Here is a 16,498-nt window from a genome sequence, read left to right as displayed (position 1 = left end):
TTGTTTTTTTTTTATTTGGAGACCGCAAAGCTATTACAACTGTGTTTTAACTTTCGCAATGTCGATGGTAATGTTTGTTTGATTGCAACGATGAAATATTAACCTGCAAAATTAGATATTAAGCTGCCAATTATTAGTCTTTACTGGTGGTAGGACCTCTTGTGAGTCCGCGCGGGTAGGTACCACCGCCCTGCCTATTTCTGCCGTGAAGCAGTAATGCGTTTCGGCTTGAAGCGTGGGGCAGCCGTTGTAAGTATACGTGAGACCTTAGAACTTATATCTCGAGGTGGGTGGCGCATTTACGTTGTGGATGTCTATGGGCTCCAGTAACCACTTAACACCAGGTGGACTGTGAGCTCGTCCACCCATCTAAGCTATAAAAAAAATGCACCAGTTAATTTTCATTTGGCTTCATATGGATGAAGTGATATGTCGATTGATTGATTATGACGATTATAGTTCATTTCAAATTCAATTTCAATTTCTGCCAAATTTGTAGTTGCACTATAAGGAAATGCAATTGGTGATAGGGCGTAATGTAAGCTTACAGGAGTATCCAATTCTGCTAAAAAAAATTGTATTTTTTGTTGTTGCTTATATTGGTGGACATCTCATAGACATATACAACGTAAATGCCGCCACCTACCTTGAGATATAAGTTCTAAGGTCTCAGTATAGTTACAACGGCTGCAACACCCTTCAAAGCAAAACGCATTACTGCTTCACGGCAGAAATAGGCGGGGCGGTGGTACCTACGCGTGCGTACTCACAAGAGGTCCTAATACCAGTTCTTCTACCATATACCGCACCATTTCTGCTAACCCCCTGTCTGAGTCAAATGGTTAAGATAATTGGAATTCTACAAGTTCTTGACTCGTATATTTCCTGTACATATAAAACCTAACTGGAGGCCGTTCATTCTAGATCATTTCTTTTTAAATAACATCATATAGTTAACTTTGATATGCTCGCAACAGTACGCAATTGCGATTTCAATTTCAGACCTCACAAAGCTGTCCGTGTTTGTACAAACCTGATTGCCGGTATACGTTTTCAGGCGATGGAAATGGAATCTGAATGAACTGCATCCGGATTCCGATCCGATGTACATCCCTGGAGACTGCGAGGTACCGTATGAATTTTTAGTTAGAAATCTTGTTTTCTTTATCTTTCAAGTTCCCTATCAGTACTGGTTGGTGCAAAATTTGCCGATTAAGTGATTGATGATTCATCAAACGTTAGATCTTGGGCTAAATAGTAATACTGTTTATGATTGTGTTAATAATTAGATTGGCAGGTGATCTCGTGCTCAACCTGATTTTTGGAAGTCACAGATATCACATGTTGAGTCCTACCCTGAGATGTGAAGTCGAAGTCTTAATTGTGTTGTAATAACGGTTATACCACTCTTGAAACTGAAACGCGTGAACGGTACTAATAAACAAGACGGCGATCAGTAAGCGCTGAATATACCCTACCACCAAGTTCCTATATAAATCCAAACTGTTCTCTAAAAGGCATGTTCTAATATTTCGATTCGAGTATTTGTAAATATTCCTCATAAAATTAAAGTTTCAAAACAATTGTGATTGCGAATGGACAATGCTAGAGGATACTGTTACGCGCTGGATTTCGGAATAAATAAAATTTCACTAAAGTACAACTAAAAACTGTATTCAACACTTTGCACACTTAAAACACTCAACAAACACTTTAAAACTCTCAATTTGCTTGTTCCGCTTCGCTTCAGGTGATCCGTTCGCTGCTTCGCTTTGAGTAGTTCCGATTACTGACTGACTGCGTGCCATCCCTACAACGCTTTTATAGCCGATACCTCATCCCCAGAATTGTCGAGAATATTCTACACATCTCTAGTAGTCGTTTCCGCTATCTGTCAATAGATGGCGTTGTACTTTCCGAGCGTACTAGGTGCTTCTAGGTCCTTCGATATTCGTTCGACTATTCGGCGATAGATGGCATTACTCTTACCGGCGTAATAATATCATGATAATATCAGGTTAGTTCTCTAAAGTGTCTTCCTTCAGTGTCTTCGTATCAAGACACATACCTACTCGTAAGTTAATACCTGTGTTTGTAACAATATGAACATCATTTATGAAATACACAAAGGACAGGACTAATGTTTTATGATTGAAGGATTACTGATGGCCCAGAGGCCTTTCCAGCTTCACCAGGATAGGTGGGCGAGTAAAGGCTCAGCTAGAAGGGGTGGGATCTGCCAACAGCTGCCCGAGCGCCTCCAAAAGAGACCTAACTCTAAAGCAGCTACTTCGCGAATGAATCTACTACTGGTTTGGAATCGCGACCCGCTGAGAAGATCCGGCGAGAAACTCAGCGGGCCGATGCATGAGTTAGGACTAGGACTCAGGTCACGTTGTCGCTAATGTATGAAGATACTCATTGGTCAGAATTACTATAGGTCTCTTCTGGAAGGTTTATGGTATTGTAACAGAAACTTTCCCTGAAGTGGCAATAATAATCTCGGTAAGAGAAAATACGCAAGGTCTTCAAGGCTGTTTAGATACAGTACAACATTTCATCCTATTCTAACGTTCGAGAGATTAAGGTCAACTGAAATCGAAAAAAAAAAATCCCCTCAAATCTCTCATTAAAAATATATTACACACGCCCCTAAACACATTATTTCGTTTATTCATTACAACCTGACCTACTTCGTTGGACCCTGGATTTTCAAGAAAAAAAAATAGCCAAATTAGGTAACCCTAATACGTCTCGAAGGACTACCCTAGTTTAGTGTTTTTATCTCTTTGTCTTACATTCGAAGGGTTGATAGGAATGAGGTTGCCACTCGTGCCGCGAATTACGGGATATCTCGTTTTTGGAGTGTAAAAGTGTTGTTCGTTCACAAATTTGCAATTATATAAAAATGAATTGCTGTTCGTTAGTCTCGCTAAAACTCGAGAACAGCTGGACCGAATTGGCTAATTTTGGTCTTGAATTATTTGTGGAAGTTCAAAGAAGGTTGAAAGCGTAGATAACTATGAAAATGCTCGGAATGAAATAAAAATAACAATGTTGTTTTTCCTTTGATGTGTCCCCCGTCGGACAGGGATTCCTTTTGTTTGTTTTAAGTTTATTTTATACAAAAGTTTAGGTCTTTTTTTTATCGATTGAGGCACTACGAAGTCTGTCGGGTCAGCTCGTTTGCAATAAAAATAAATTAATAAGCTTTAACAAAAAAAAAACTAAAGTATCCGAATCGTCGGATATGATATAATGACGAACAAAAAACGCGAGGTTACACCGTACCGTAGATGGAACCGACGACCTAGTAAAAAGCGCTGGGTCTCGTTGGATGCAGGTGGCAATGGACCGGTCGCACTGGAAATCTATTGGAGAGGCCTATGTTCAGCAGTGGACGGCGATAGGCTGAAATGATGATGATGATGACACCGTACGTATTTTAATTAAAAACCTATGACTTGTAAACGTTCTTGCTTTTGAGTAAAGTCTATTTACATGACAAAGCGAAATCTTATGTTCTCCGCCTTTATAAACAGGTTCCCTACTTTTAAACATGCCTTGTGGCTTCTTCGCAATTGCCTCGTAAATCTGTCCACCAAGGTTGGCAACCCTGGGACCTAACGAGGCTCTCATTGGTTACGTGTGTAAAATACTGAGGAAGCATATTAAACTACAACGCATGACGGCACTGTGTAGTGTCGGCACATCGGGTAATTTTCTACAAAATCGTCTTCTGTTATATCTTTATTAAATAAAGCTTCTTTTACGATTTATTAACTTTTTTTATCGCTTAGATTGGTGGACGAGAAGCACTTGGCTTTGACCTTGCCTGAGTCGTTACATTTGGAAAAACATACAGTGATAAATATGTGATTACGCGGTCGTGTTTTAACATGAAGCTAATCTCAAAATACCACAGCTTAGAATTATTATTAAACCGGTTGCCTTGATATTCATAAAGCAACATCGTAAGAGAGCATTTTTGATATAAAATTCCGTAATCAATCCGTATCAATCAGTAATCGCCTTTTCTGTTTCTGTCGTGAAGCAATCTGAAATTTATCTTTGAAGAATAAATAGGACATCCATTATTTTTGTATGAGACCACTCACCACATAATCGACTTTTGCATGCAAAAATACTACACGATCGTTTAAAATATTAAATTTCCCAAGTTCGACGCCTTGAAGCAACAACTCAGCGTTGGTATTGTTTCGCCAGATCAATTAGTGTAATCATATAGTACATTAAGCCAATATTTACATTGTAATCGCGTACTATTCAGTGATAAGGCGATAGTAGATTGAAAACAAAACGCTTCATTCATGTGTAAATGTAAGTAGATTTATTATCATGTTCTAACGATATTGTTTTTTTATATTTTTTATATTTTAATACTTAGATGGGTGGACGAGCTCACAGCCCACCTGGTGTTAAGCGGTTACTGGAGCCCATAGACATATATGACGTAAATGCACCACCCACCTTGAGATAGAAGTTCTAAGGTCTCAGTATAGTTACAACGGCTGCCCCACCCTTCAAACCGAAACGCATTACTGTTTCACGGTAGAAATAGGCGGGGTGGTGGTACCTACCCGTGCGGACTAACAAGAGGTTCTACCACCAAGAGGTTTTATTACATTTTATTCCTTCATCGTGAAAATCAATCGTGAACATTTGTTACGTACGTATTTCATTAGAAAAATTTGTACCCGCCTGCGGGATTCGAACATCGTTGCATCGCTACATACGAATGCATCGGACGTCTTATCCTTTAGGCCACGATTACTTCAAAATTAAGGTCTCTGCGCTAAAAATTGGTTTGTACTCTTTATGATAGCTACAGTATTCATGTCGAAAATGTACCTAATACCTTTGATACAAATCGGAAGAGGTTCTTTTTATAGTAATTAAAATACGCCACCACGTTTTCTATTTAACCAAAGAGAAAGTGCCAGCTTAATCATTTATTAATACACATTTTTCCTCCAAATGTACTCGGACGTAGCCTTCTAGATGAAGGATTATTGATCTCATTGTCGCGTACGCCGCAGGGCTTTTAGCTTATAACATTACCTTTTGTAGAATTTTAGGCGCCGAATTACCTTTTGTAGTCCATTAAGAAATTAACGATTTACTGATCAGTTAATTTTAAATCCATTAGTTCATTAACGCTATCAAATTACGTAACGCTATTATGCTCTTGGCACTATCAAAGGTCACTGATACTTTTAATATCTTGGTCCCGATATTTTGTAGTAAATTGAGAGCATCGGGTAATCGGGGCAAAGGGAAACCTGGTACTTTCGCATATCCTGGCTGAAACATATGCTAAAAGTTTCCGGTCACTAATGTGAAGTCATCGTGGCTTAAAAGATAAGACGTCCGGTGCAATCGAATCAAGCGATGCATTGTTGTTCGAATCCCGCAGGCGGGAACCAATATTTCTAATAAAATACGTGCTTGCCAATTGTTCTCACAATTGACTTCCACGGTAAAGCAATAACATCGTGTAATAAAAAGATGAAAGCCGCAAAAATATAATTTGCGTAGTTACTGGTGGACATCTTGTGAGTCCGCACGGGTAGATACTACCACCCTGCCTATTTCGGCCGTGAAGCAGTATGAGACCTAAGAACTCATGTCTCGAGGTGGGTGGTGGCACTTACCTCGTACGTGTCTATGGGCTCCGGTAACCACTTAAAGCCAGGTGGGCCGTGAGCTCGTCCACCACTCTAAGCAATAAGAAGTCTCATAAAGTACCTTGTAATAAGCGAACACCGGAACTATCCGTCACTTTTTTAATCCATGGGCAGCTAGCCGATATCGGGGCTCGCTGTGTTAAGTTATTGCTGGAATGTGGACAGTACCATGTGGACGTTGTCACCCACCTTGAGGTCGAATTCTTAGTTATATAGATATAACGGCTTTAAGCCCTTATATCTATAAGCATGACTATTGCGCGGCAGAAAGAGGCCCAGTGGTACGTAAGCTGTTGTATACATGGCTAAACGGTCGACTCGAACGCTTTAGAACCTATTCCCAAAATAATAGAATTTAAAAAGCACATTTTTTTTTATTGCCCTTGTAGGCAGTCGAGCATACGGCCCCCCTGATGATGAGTGGTTACCGTCGCCCATGGACTTCAGCAATGCCAGGGGCAGAGCCAAGCCGCTGCCTACCGAAACATATGCTCCTTCTAAACTAGCTTTCCCGGAAACTATTCGTAAAACGTAAATTTACATTGTACATTTACAATTCATCCAGCGATTATGCAAATATGAGTTGCAGAAGAAAATTTGTGATCTTATTTCCATAGCTTCATAGTCGCCGGTACGTAGTGAACCAAATATCACGTTAAATATTTTACAAAGATTCTCTTAATGCTTTTTGGTGATAGGATCTCTTGTGAGTCCGCACGGTTATGTACCACCACCCCGCCTATTTCTGCCGTGAAGCAGTAACGCGTTTCGGTTTGAAGGGCGGGGTAGCCGTTGTAACTATACTGAGACCTTAGAACTTATATCTCAAGGTGGGTGGCGCATTTATGTTGTAGATGTCTATAGTCTCCAGTAACCACTTAACACCAGGTGAGCTGTGAGCTCGTCTATCCATCTAAGCAATAAAAAAATATAAAAAAAAGTATTCAAACAGATTGCGTTCATAATGAGTATGGTGTATAACCAGAAAATACGATGATGCGGCCCGGACCTCTGCAGCAAGCCGTACATGGAAGCCACCACCTTTTTACTATCAAAGAGGATTTCTAGAGGCCTGGTAGCGATTACAAAATATGAATATGCAAACGCGCATGATCCTTTTTCCTTAAAGCAATAGCGCCTTCTGTCTTGAAAGTTGTGTGGCGGATAGCCATCATATAACGCGAGATATTTGACAGATGCCTGAATCTCGCTTACGACATTTTCGAGATAAGCTCGCATATATAAAAGTTCCGAACAACAACATTCGGACCGTCAGTCTACCGAGTGATATCACCCGCTCGGTGGAAGATCTTTCCTTTCGTCGTTCAGCATTCTACAAACTGGTGACCCCGACGTGATGATACTAGAATAATCATACCGAGTAATACATAAAAAACAGTTATGATACCCGAAATCTATACTTTAAATAAAACTATAAACACACTTCAGGTTTTTTTCCCACTTAACTTACCTTTGACTTCGGGGGCTATTTTGGTTTCACCGGACCTGTAGACAAACTCACGGGGCTCAGCATAAGAAAAGTTGCAAATATCTTACCTAGCAACTACCACCGGTTCGGAATCGCGGTCCGCGGAATGGATCCGGTGTGTTGTTTCTGTGGCATAAATGACTAAGTTGAAGGACTTTTTAAAGTTTTAAAGGTTGTTCATAGAAGGTGTTAGTTTGCGAAAATTAGCACGTGGTATAGAGATTCGTACTCAATGATTTTTATATTTTTCAAGGCTTAGCACAAAATTATAATATCTGAATGTTGCCAGTTAAATTCAAATAGTAGTCCCTCACACAATAAGTTGAGTATACCTATCTATCATTGATAAATTAAAATTTAGCTTCTATATAAAATCAGAAAAGATGCACCTTGCGATTGGTAACGTTACCGCCATTATAGGCGTCAGTTCTGTCTTGTAAGCAGTCACTTTTTCTAGTCCATTTAACTATTAATTCGCAAGCAATTTTTACAAAAAAAAATGTATTTTAAAAACATTTGAGTAGATGTAGATCAAGTACAAAATAAAATATAAATACGGATGGGTGTAATAAAGCGGATCTAAGGAAGCCTAAAAAGGTTATAAAAATATCTTATTCAGACTGGATTTATCCTATATTAGAAGCAAAAATAGTCAGATCCAGAATTTCTTTACCAAAAATACTTAACTATCCCAATGGGTTTATCAAATTTGAATAGTCGCCTTCATCTTAGGCTCTACTGTATTGACACCTTCATTCACTTTGATTCCATTAAATGACTCTACTGTACTGACATCTTCATTATCTTTCATTCGAGCAAGTGAAGGTCCCTAATTGTTTCTTTTCGTATGATTGAAATATCTGGTCGGATCGGAGACTACGACGAGCCGAGCGACGACATTAGCTTCTTGGTGAACAATTTAATTAAGTATTCGTTAACTTGAACATGGGACATGAATTAATTAAACTAAGTATTCCGATGTTTAACTATTCGTAAGTTTCCGGAATCGGTTTTAACATTTATTCAAGACGGCGCTCGGCATTCTAGCTACCCCAGAGACAGCAACCGTATTTTATTTGTAGGGTATATTGTTTTTAGATTATTAATGAAATGAACCATCGTAAATTAGGTCGAAAGTTTTTTTTTTATTGGTTAGATGGGTGGACGAGCTCACAACCACCTGGTGTTAAGAAGTTACTGGAGTCCATAGACATCCACAACGTAAATGCGCCACCCACCTTGAGATATAAGTTCTAAGGTCTCAAGTATAGTTACAACGGCTGCCCCAGCCTTCAAATCGAAACGCATTACTGGTTCATGGCAGAAATAGGCAGAGTGTTGGTACCCACCCGCGCGTACTCACAAGAGGTCCCACCACCAGAAAGTTAACAAAAAAAAAGAAAATTTGTGATAAGCGACGCTGAGGTCCTTTTGGTTCTATGTGGCTCTTCTTGGAACCGGTGTCAGAGCTTTCTGGTCCTTGACTGGCCCTGGACAGACATACACATTAAAGTTCCTATCCCTTTCGTTACCCACTTTCAGTTGAGGCCTATGTTACAATCGTTGTGATTATTTAATTTTACTATCACTTAATTAAGATTTCGAACTCAAAATCCATAATGGGAAGCAAAATTTATGTTGTGATGCCCATGGACCCGAAATAATAAACTCGACGTGAACCGAAAAATTAAAATATGGGCATTCGTAAACTGATTTCATAAGTATTTCAAGTGGTTGCTAGTATTTTAATAACACTTGGCACTGTTAATGGCATGGGTGAAATCGCATTTGAGTCAATCGATTTAGCCAACATAAGCATTTTAAAAATACATTGTTGATACATGTTGTTTCTCGAATACGAACAACGAAGTAATCGTCAAGTAAACGCGGTACAGGCGACACAAAAGGAAAATTAATTTCCACGCAGCGGGAACTCTTAGCTTTTTGTTATTGCCTGTACCGTCACATTGAAAAACACGGACGTTTACTTCATGGAAGTGTCACTATTGAGACATTTCCACTGATGCTCATTTATTCACGGCCTGATTGTAGATGGGCTTACTACACTTGTGAACCTAAAAAGCGTCCTACTGCTAATATGTTATGTATTTTGAAGTCGTCTTGGCCTAAAGGATAAGACGTCCGGTGCATTCGTGTTGAGCGATGCACCGGTGTTCGAATCTCAGGCGGGTACCAATTTTTCTAATGAATTACGTACTCAACAAATATTCACGATTGACTTCCACGGTGAAGGAATAACATCGTGTAATAAAAGTGAAACCCGCAAAATTATAATTTGCGTAATTACTGGTGGTAGGACCTCTTGTGAGTCCGCGCGGGTAGGTACCACCGCCCAGCCTATTTCTGCCGTGAAGCAGTAATGCGTTTCGGTTTGAAGGGTGGGGCAGCCGTTGTAACTATACTGAGATCTTAAAACTTATGTCTCAAGACGGGTGGCAAATTTACGTCGTAGATGTCCATGGGCTCCAGTTACCACTTAACACCAAGTGGGCTGTGAGCTCGTCCACCAATCTAAGCAATAAAAAAAAAGCTATGCCTATATGTAGCTGTGGACGTCTGTGGACTACAAGGTAGATACAAAGGTATTTATATCGGGCTGTCGGGCTGTTTTTACTTTGGAGCGTATTTAACCACAATTATTTATTTATTCTTAAAACGAGACTTGAAAAATTCCCGATTGGTGGACTGTAGTTTGAGTGTACGTCAAGTATTGAGGGTACATAGTATGAATATTATACCAAATGAACCTGAATGAAGACCAGACTACTATTTGCAAGAATTACAAACTAAACCTCACATGGTTGGTGAGTATGAAAGCTAATAAAAAAAAAAAGGACAATAGACAAAAGATATATAAAAGACAACACTGCTAAAAAAATCATGGAAGAGGTGTGATATATATACAGTATAGAATGTAGATGAATAACACAAAGGATTACAAGGGTATAAAAGATCACCCAATTGCTCAGCCCTTAAAAGAATAAGACAAGATAGCTTTGAAAGGACATTGAAAAGACTTTTCAAGTAATTTTATAGCAGCATAACCTATTTCCTTAGCTTGAAGACATCCTGTGAAATGTGGATTTTACGCGCTGTTGGTGAATGAAAAATGTTTTAAAATGTGTGTGCTTAGTACCTAATAAAACGATAAAAAGTTGAATTCGAACCTGAAAATGTTTAAATATTATTTATTCACTTTCACGTATGAAAAAAAACACGAACATTGTTCAAATCCCCCGCATGTAAGCTTTGTTGCTTTGATGCTATGTGAAAAATAATTTATTAAGCGTCAACCACAACTGTACGACAGCTTTAATTCAATCCAAAAACCATCCATGATCTGACCCATCGACTGATCCATCAGATTCAATAACCCTTGCATAAGACGTCTTTTGCTCTGTGGGTGACTCACATGTATTTTTTTTTTTTACACAAAGAAAGTTTTTATTTAAGATGAACACAAAATATACAAAGAAGGAGAAAGTAACAAGAAATAAATAGTCCAAGCAACACAAGCGGTACACGAACTCTAACACTGGGAACAGAATTAGGACATAACCCATGCATCAACCCTGCTAAGTTTCTCGCCTGATATTATCAGCCTATCGCGATTCTGATCCGGTAGCTGATGCATTCGTGAAGTAACTGCCCTTGAGCTGCTAAGTTTCCCTCGCAGCTGCTAGGCAGCTGTTATTAAATCCCAACCCTCCTGGCTGAGACTTTGCTCGCCCACCCATCTTGGTGAAACTGGAAAGGCCTTCGGGCCACCAGTAATCTTTCAATCATACAAGGAATCATTTTCAGACTTGGCGGGAACCATGGTTTTGCTTTAAATTACGTACGCCATTCACTAGTTTTCATAAACACCAAGAAATAAATGTATAACTCTTCCAGGTTATTTGTCACAGTCGGGTAAAAGTATTAGATACAATTCCATTACGTATTTCTAACAACCTTTAATAACACGTCTAACCCATAATTACTATGAAAGGAAACTATTGATCATTCTAAATAAGTTGGCTGTAACAATAAATATAGCTCTGCGTGCTAGTGGAAACGTGTGCTCAGCAATTGACTGTATGATATAATTTTTGAATTTGCAAATAACTTGCTTCATTAAGTCCTTGTCTAAAGTTCCTTGGAAAAAATTATGTGCCTGGAAAGCATCGGAACCTTTTGTTTTATAGTTTAATATTTTACAGTTTATTCCAAGACCCTTAAGGGGCTTTCCTGATATAGTTTTATTCTCTATTCTTCATCTGCAAAACCAGCTGATATGACTTTTGACATAGTGTCCGGCGATAGTTGCTGGGAGGTTTCCTGATTCGGATAATCTTAATACACAAGATATATATTCTACTACAATCAAACTCACAAAGTATGTGGTTATAGTTTCCACATTATCAAATTGAAATTTTATGAATTAAGTCCTGAATAAAAGCACTGTTTTCGTCCATACGCCCATACTATTTTGATATCATGAAGCCAAAATACGTTACCAATATAAAACTTGTTCTCTTCCTTCGTTTTTTATGTGGATATTACTACGAAATGGAAATACCGAGGAGATTAAAGACCGTCGCTAAAGCCTACTGTATCTTCTTTCTGTTTTTCTATTTAGTTCTCCATCATTTGTACTGTAGCTTCTCAAATCACACTGCAAAGTGGTCTTTGTACTTAGAATATTCCATCTATGTGTTTATGTCTTTGTACTCGAAGAAGATGTACCTTATGGACTACTATACTAGCAGCAGAATAATCGACTTTGAGCCACACTCTAGAATTTATAAGAAACTCAATATCTATCTTGCAATTTTGATTCCATTCCTCGTTGTATTAAAAATTGTGAATATGGTCACTTTCTGTTTGTCTAAGTCCTTTAATTGCTGGTCATGGGTTAGCTTATTGCATAATTTACTTTGGAATTTCACCGTATTGGGTAGGATTCCACCGGTATTTGTTTTTGCTTTGTTGTTCTGCCGCACGAGAATAATTCGTAGGACTTTGGTATCGATCACGGTAGGACCGGGAAGTACAGTACTAAAAAGCTTATTCAAATGTACGAGATACTGGTTGACGGTTTTAAAAAGACCGAACACCCATCTAAACAGTTGGTGAGTCAATAATATTGATAATTATTATGTGGTTATATGACTGAATCAGAAATAAAAGGATTCATCAATGATTGTCTTGATTTTCGATCTCATTTCTGTTGTTTATATTCTTCAAGGGCTTGTTTTGGTTAATATAGTCTCATTAAGCCACAAAGTTCGGTTACTAGAAAGAAAATTACCTAGAACCGAAATAGGTTATGGCAAGTATAATGTTTTCAAAAATAATAAGTTTTCAACCAGTGCATCCCACCAGTTATCACGTACGGAGCCGAGACGTGAACACTCACAGTACGGCTAGTTTAGGAGCTCAAGGTAGCTCAGCAACTCATGGAAATGGGTGGAACCCAGGAATGAGGCTATTCGACATAGAAGTAATGGATAAAGTTCAGACAGTCGGCAAGCTGAAGTGGCAGTGGGCTGGACATTTATGCCATAGAACCGAAGATCGCTGGAACAGACAGTTTCTTGAGTGGAGACCGCGTACTGGCAAACGTAATGTGGCAGGCCTCCGGCTAGCTGATGCGATGACTTGCAAAGGGTCACTGGTGCGAAATAAATGAAGAAAGTCGAAGACCGAAATCAGTGGTATAAACTAGAAGAGGCCTATGTTCAGCAGTGGATGACTGGGCTGATCATGATGATAATGATGAAAATCATTTTCTATTTTCCACATTGAGCCACTGTAATTATTCACAGTTCTTCCACGGTGATCTTTGACCTCTACAACAATATATTCTTATTGGAATGACATTTGAAAAGAATCTTCAGAGATAAGCAACGGCCTTTCCGTATCCTTGGCCTTGTGGATGTCCACGAGCAACGGTAGCTCTGACAATTACTTAGATGAGCTATAATATTTCGTGCTCGCGTCTTCTATTATTACCCTTGTGGTTACTTAGTTATTTTTTCCAGTTAACTGTCTTTTTGTTGTGCTCAACACCGAAACTGATTTTGGAGACCTTTCTCATGCTTAATAAAATAAAAGAATCTGTGAGTAAAAAACAATTTTATTAATTGTCTTTCATAACACATTTATGATTTTTTTTTCTTCAATGGTAGTTTATATAGTTGTTAATATTAAATCAAGCTGTATTTTTTTTTCAAAATTGGTCCACTAATGTACGCGTTTAAATATTGGGACCAATATATAAGGACACTACAAATTTTAGACACTGCATTTTTGGACTTCTCGTAGATCAAAGTAAGAGTTATTTAAGGGATAATTAATGATTTAGAATATACATTTTTCATTGTTTTCGAAGACAGCCGAGCTTACACTTTGTTGTTTTTTTTTATTGCTTAGAAGGGTGGACGAGCTCACAGCCCACCTGGTGTTAAGTGGCTACTGGAGCCCATAGACATCCACAACGCAAATGCGCTACCCACCCCGAGATACAAGTTCTAAGGTCTCAAGTATAGTTACAACGGCTGCCCCACCCTTCAAACCGAAACGCATTACTGCTTCACGGCAGAAATAGGCAGGGTGGTGGTACCCACCCGCGTGGACTCACAAGAGGTCCTACCACCAGTTAAGACTTAACACCTCTTTACTCAAACCGCTGTATAAAGCGCCAGTACACGTATAGCACTCATATACAGCGGTACTCAAACGAGGCTTGTAGAGAGTATTAAGCGGTAGGCAGCGGCTTGGCTCTGCCCCTGGCATTGCTGATGTCCATGGGCGACGGTAACCACTCACCATCAGGTGGGCCGTATGCCCGTATGCCTACAAGGGCAATAAAAAAAAAACCCACCACATACATAAATAGTTACTTGTTAGCGAAGTATATAATAAACGGATATTCTTTGACTATCAGTGATTTCTTCCTATCTGAATCTCAAGTTGTGTGTTTCTTCGCAGTAATGCAGAATCCCGCGACTTCGTATAATCCTGCATGTCTTCGATCTTATATATGTTATGTTTCAGGGACCGATCGTAGAAAAATTGGCGGTCTACGCGATCGAAACATTCTATACGCACCTTTTCTTCGTCGTTTCCTCAATTTTGTTTGATTTGATCAATGTGGATCTACAACGGATCAAAATACTGATCGTCGAAAAACGAATGAAGACTAAAAGTTAGTTTTTTTATTAATTTATTTTAAACTTACGCCAATACACTTTATTTAACCCACGACTAATAGACAAATTTACTGGTGTTAGGACTTTTTGTAAGTCCGCACCCTATCTATTTCTGCCCTGAAGCAATAATGTGTTTCGGTTTGAAGGGCGGGGCAGCCGTTGTACTATACTGAAACCTTAGGACGGCGGCATTTACGTTGTAGATGTCTGTGGGCTCCGGTAACCACATAACATCAGGTGGAAAATTCGAAAATGTCATGGTTTATGTTTATAGTCTAGAACTTATGTATCTGGTGTGTATGACTATTTAACTAAAAAAGTAGTAGCTTTATTGGTTGTAGAGTGTATTGTAAACTCGCACGGATAGCTACCACCATCTTGCTTGTTTGTAACGTAAACCTTATATTTTATATTGTTAGTTCGACAATAATAATTAGATAAAATATTTGAAAATTTATAAGAAAAAGGCGCCAAAATTGTGATCGAGTGAAAAAGCCACAGATAATATAAAAAAAAAGAGGATATGCGTTTCGTTTCACGCTGTGAATGATCTTAATTATTACTCATTTATTTACAGATACGAAACACCGCATCGAAGTAGAGAAGCTGTTTCAGTTCGTTAAGTCCCAGACTATAGAATGTACTCTGTGGAGGGTTCTGTCTTTGAACGTCAGGAATATATTGAGTTTTGTTTCGTTTGCCGTCACAACCATCATTGCTGTCTTACAAATAAAGAATAATAACATATATTGAGTGGAATTAATGTAATAGTATGTCTTATTTGAGATGTGGCATGCGATAAAAAAAAATTCTACTAAATATAACTGTTATTTAATAAAGCCATAGTAAAATTTAGAAATAGAAAATATTGTATATTCTAATTGTACGTTGAACGGTCAAAAGATTCGAATTTGGAAATATTTCCAAGTAAGCAAAGCTGTTTTTACTGCAAAAATAAATATCTATGTTGACGTTTCTATCGGACCCCACTGATAATTTAGCTGGTCGACTTCATATGCGACGCCTGTGCTTGTATTAATACAAAATTAATTCTCTAAATTAATTGTATGTAATTCCTGTCGCCTTGCAACATAATAATATTATTATTAGGATATCTTCGTCTGACTCGGTGGTGCAGTAATTAGCACACGCGACTCTTGCGCCGAGGGTCGTGGGTGTTCGATTCCCACATCGGCCAAACATTGGTGTGATGAACAGGTTTGTTTGCTTTTTGTCTGGACGTTTATTACTTTTACATGTAGGTATATATTTAAAAGTATATTAGTATGTATATAAGTCTCAGGTATCTATAATATAGAGGATTCTAATTTGGGGTCGGATGACCGTGTGTCATTTCTTCCCAATCATTTTTTTCATTATTATTGTATTCACACTCTTCACCTTCTTCATGCTTGTGCTTCTTCTATGCCGTTAATAAATTTATAGTGTTTTAAACTGTGCGGTTTGTTTGATTTTACAAAACTTCTGAGTCTTAAGACAAATCAACACAAACGTATCCTTAATGGCAGAATTTTAAAGATTATATATGTGTATTAAAGTTTACCTACGATAGTGTCGTTTAGTACAAAGAAGTCGTCGTGGCCTAAAGGATAAAACGTCCGGTGCGTTCGTATGTAGCGATGCACCGATGTTCGAATCCCGCAGGCCAATTTTTCTAATGAAATACGTACTCTACAAATGTTCACGATTGACTTCCACGGTGAAGGAATAACATCGTGTAATAAAAATGAAACCCGCAAAATTTTAATTTGCGTAATCACTGCTGGTAGGACCTCTTGGGTGTCCGCACGGGTAGGTACCACCACCCCGCCTATTTCCGCCGTGAAGCAGTAATGCGTTTCGGTTCGAAGGGTGGGGTAGTCGTTGTAACTATACTGAGACCTTAGAACTTATATCTCAAGGTGGGTGGCGCATTTACGTTGTAGATGTCTATGGGCTCCAGTAACCACTTAACACCAGGTGGGCTGTGAGCTCGTCCATCCATATAAGCAATAAAAAAAATATATTTATAAGCAATAAAAAAAATAAAAAAATATATTTGTGTATATCAAATATATTTGTTA

The 16,498-nt window shown here is 38.6% G+C and overlaps 2 protein-coding genes across 2 annotated transcripts in view; one reads left to right on the top strand and one right to left on the bottom strand.

Annotated features, from left to right (window-relative positions):
- The window catches only part of glv4-like (gloverin 4-like), a 223,310-nt gene that overhangs the window by 134,345 nt on the left and 72,467 nt on the right, over positions 1-16,498 (bottom strand). The window lies entirely within an intron of this gene.
- On the top strand, positions 1,009-15,872 carry LOC105841364 (uncharacterized). Its single transcript, XM_012688814.4, has 4 exons — positions 1,009-1,127; positions 13,245-13,322; positions 14,260-14,410; positions 14,992-15,872. Exons 1-4 carry the CDS (start codon positions 1,104-1,106, stop codon positions 15,165-15,167), a joined length of 429 nt encoding a protein of 142 aa, XP_012544268.3. The 5' UTR covers positions 1,009-1,103; the 3' UTR covers positions 15,168-15,872.

Source organism: Bombyx mori, chromosome 28 (assembly GCF_030269925.1).
Source record: "Bombyx mori chromosome 28, ASM3026992v2".
NCBI classification, from domain to species: Eukaryota; Metazoa; Arthropoda; class Insecta; order Lepidoptera; family Bombycidae; genus Bombyx; species Bombyx mori.
Note: the sequence above shows the minus strand (reverse complement) of the source record. Positions and strands in the feature narration are given on the sequence as shown.

What these genes read in the sequence shown, in the direction of transcription:
- LOC105841364 (XM_012688814.4), top strand. Translation starts at nt 1,104, where the DNA reads ATGTACATCCCTGGAGACTGCGAG. An exon ending in ACATCCCTGGAGACTGCGAG is followed by an intron (nt 1,128 to 13,244) that starts GTACCGTATGAA and finishes TATTTTTTCCAG; the next exon opens with TTAACTGTCTTTTTGTTGTG. An exon ending in AAAACGAATGAAGACTAAAA is followed by an intron (nt 14,411 to 14,991) that starts GTTAGTTTTTTT and finishes ATTTATTTACAG; the next exon opens with ATACGAAACACCGCATCGAA.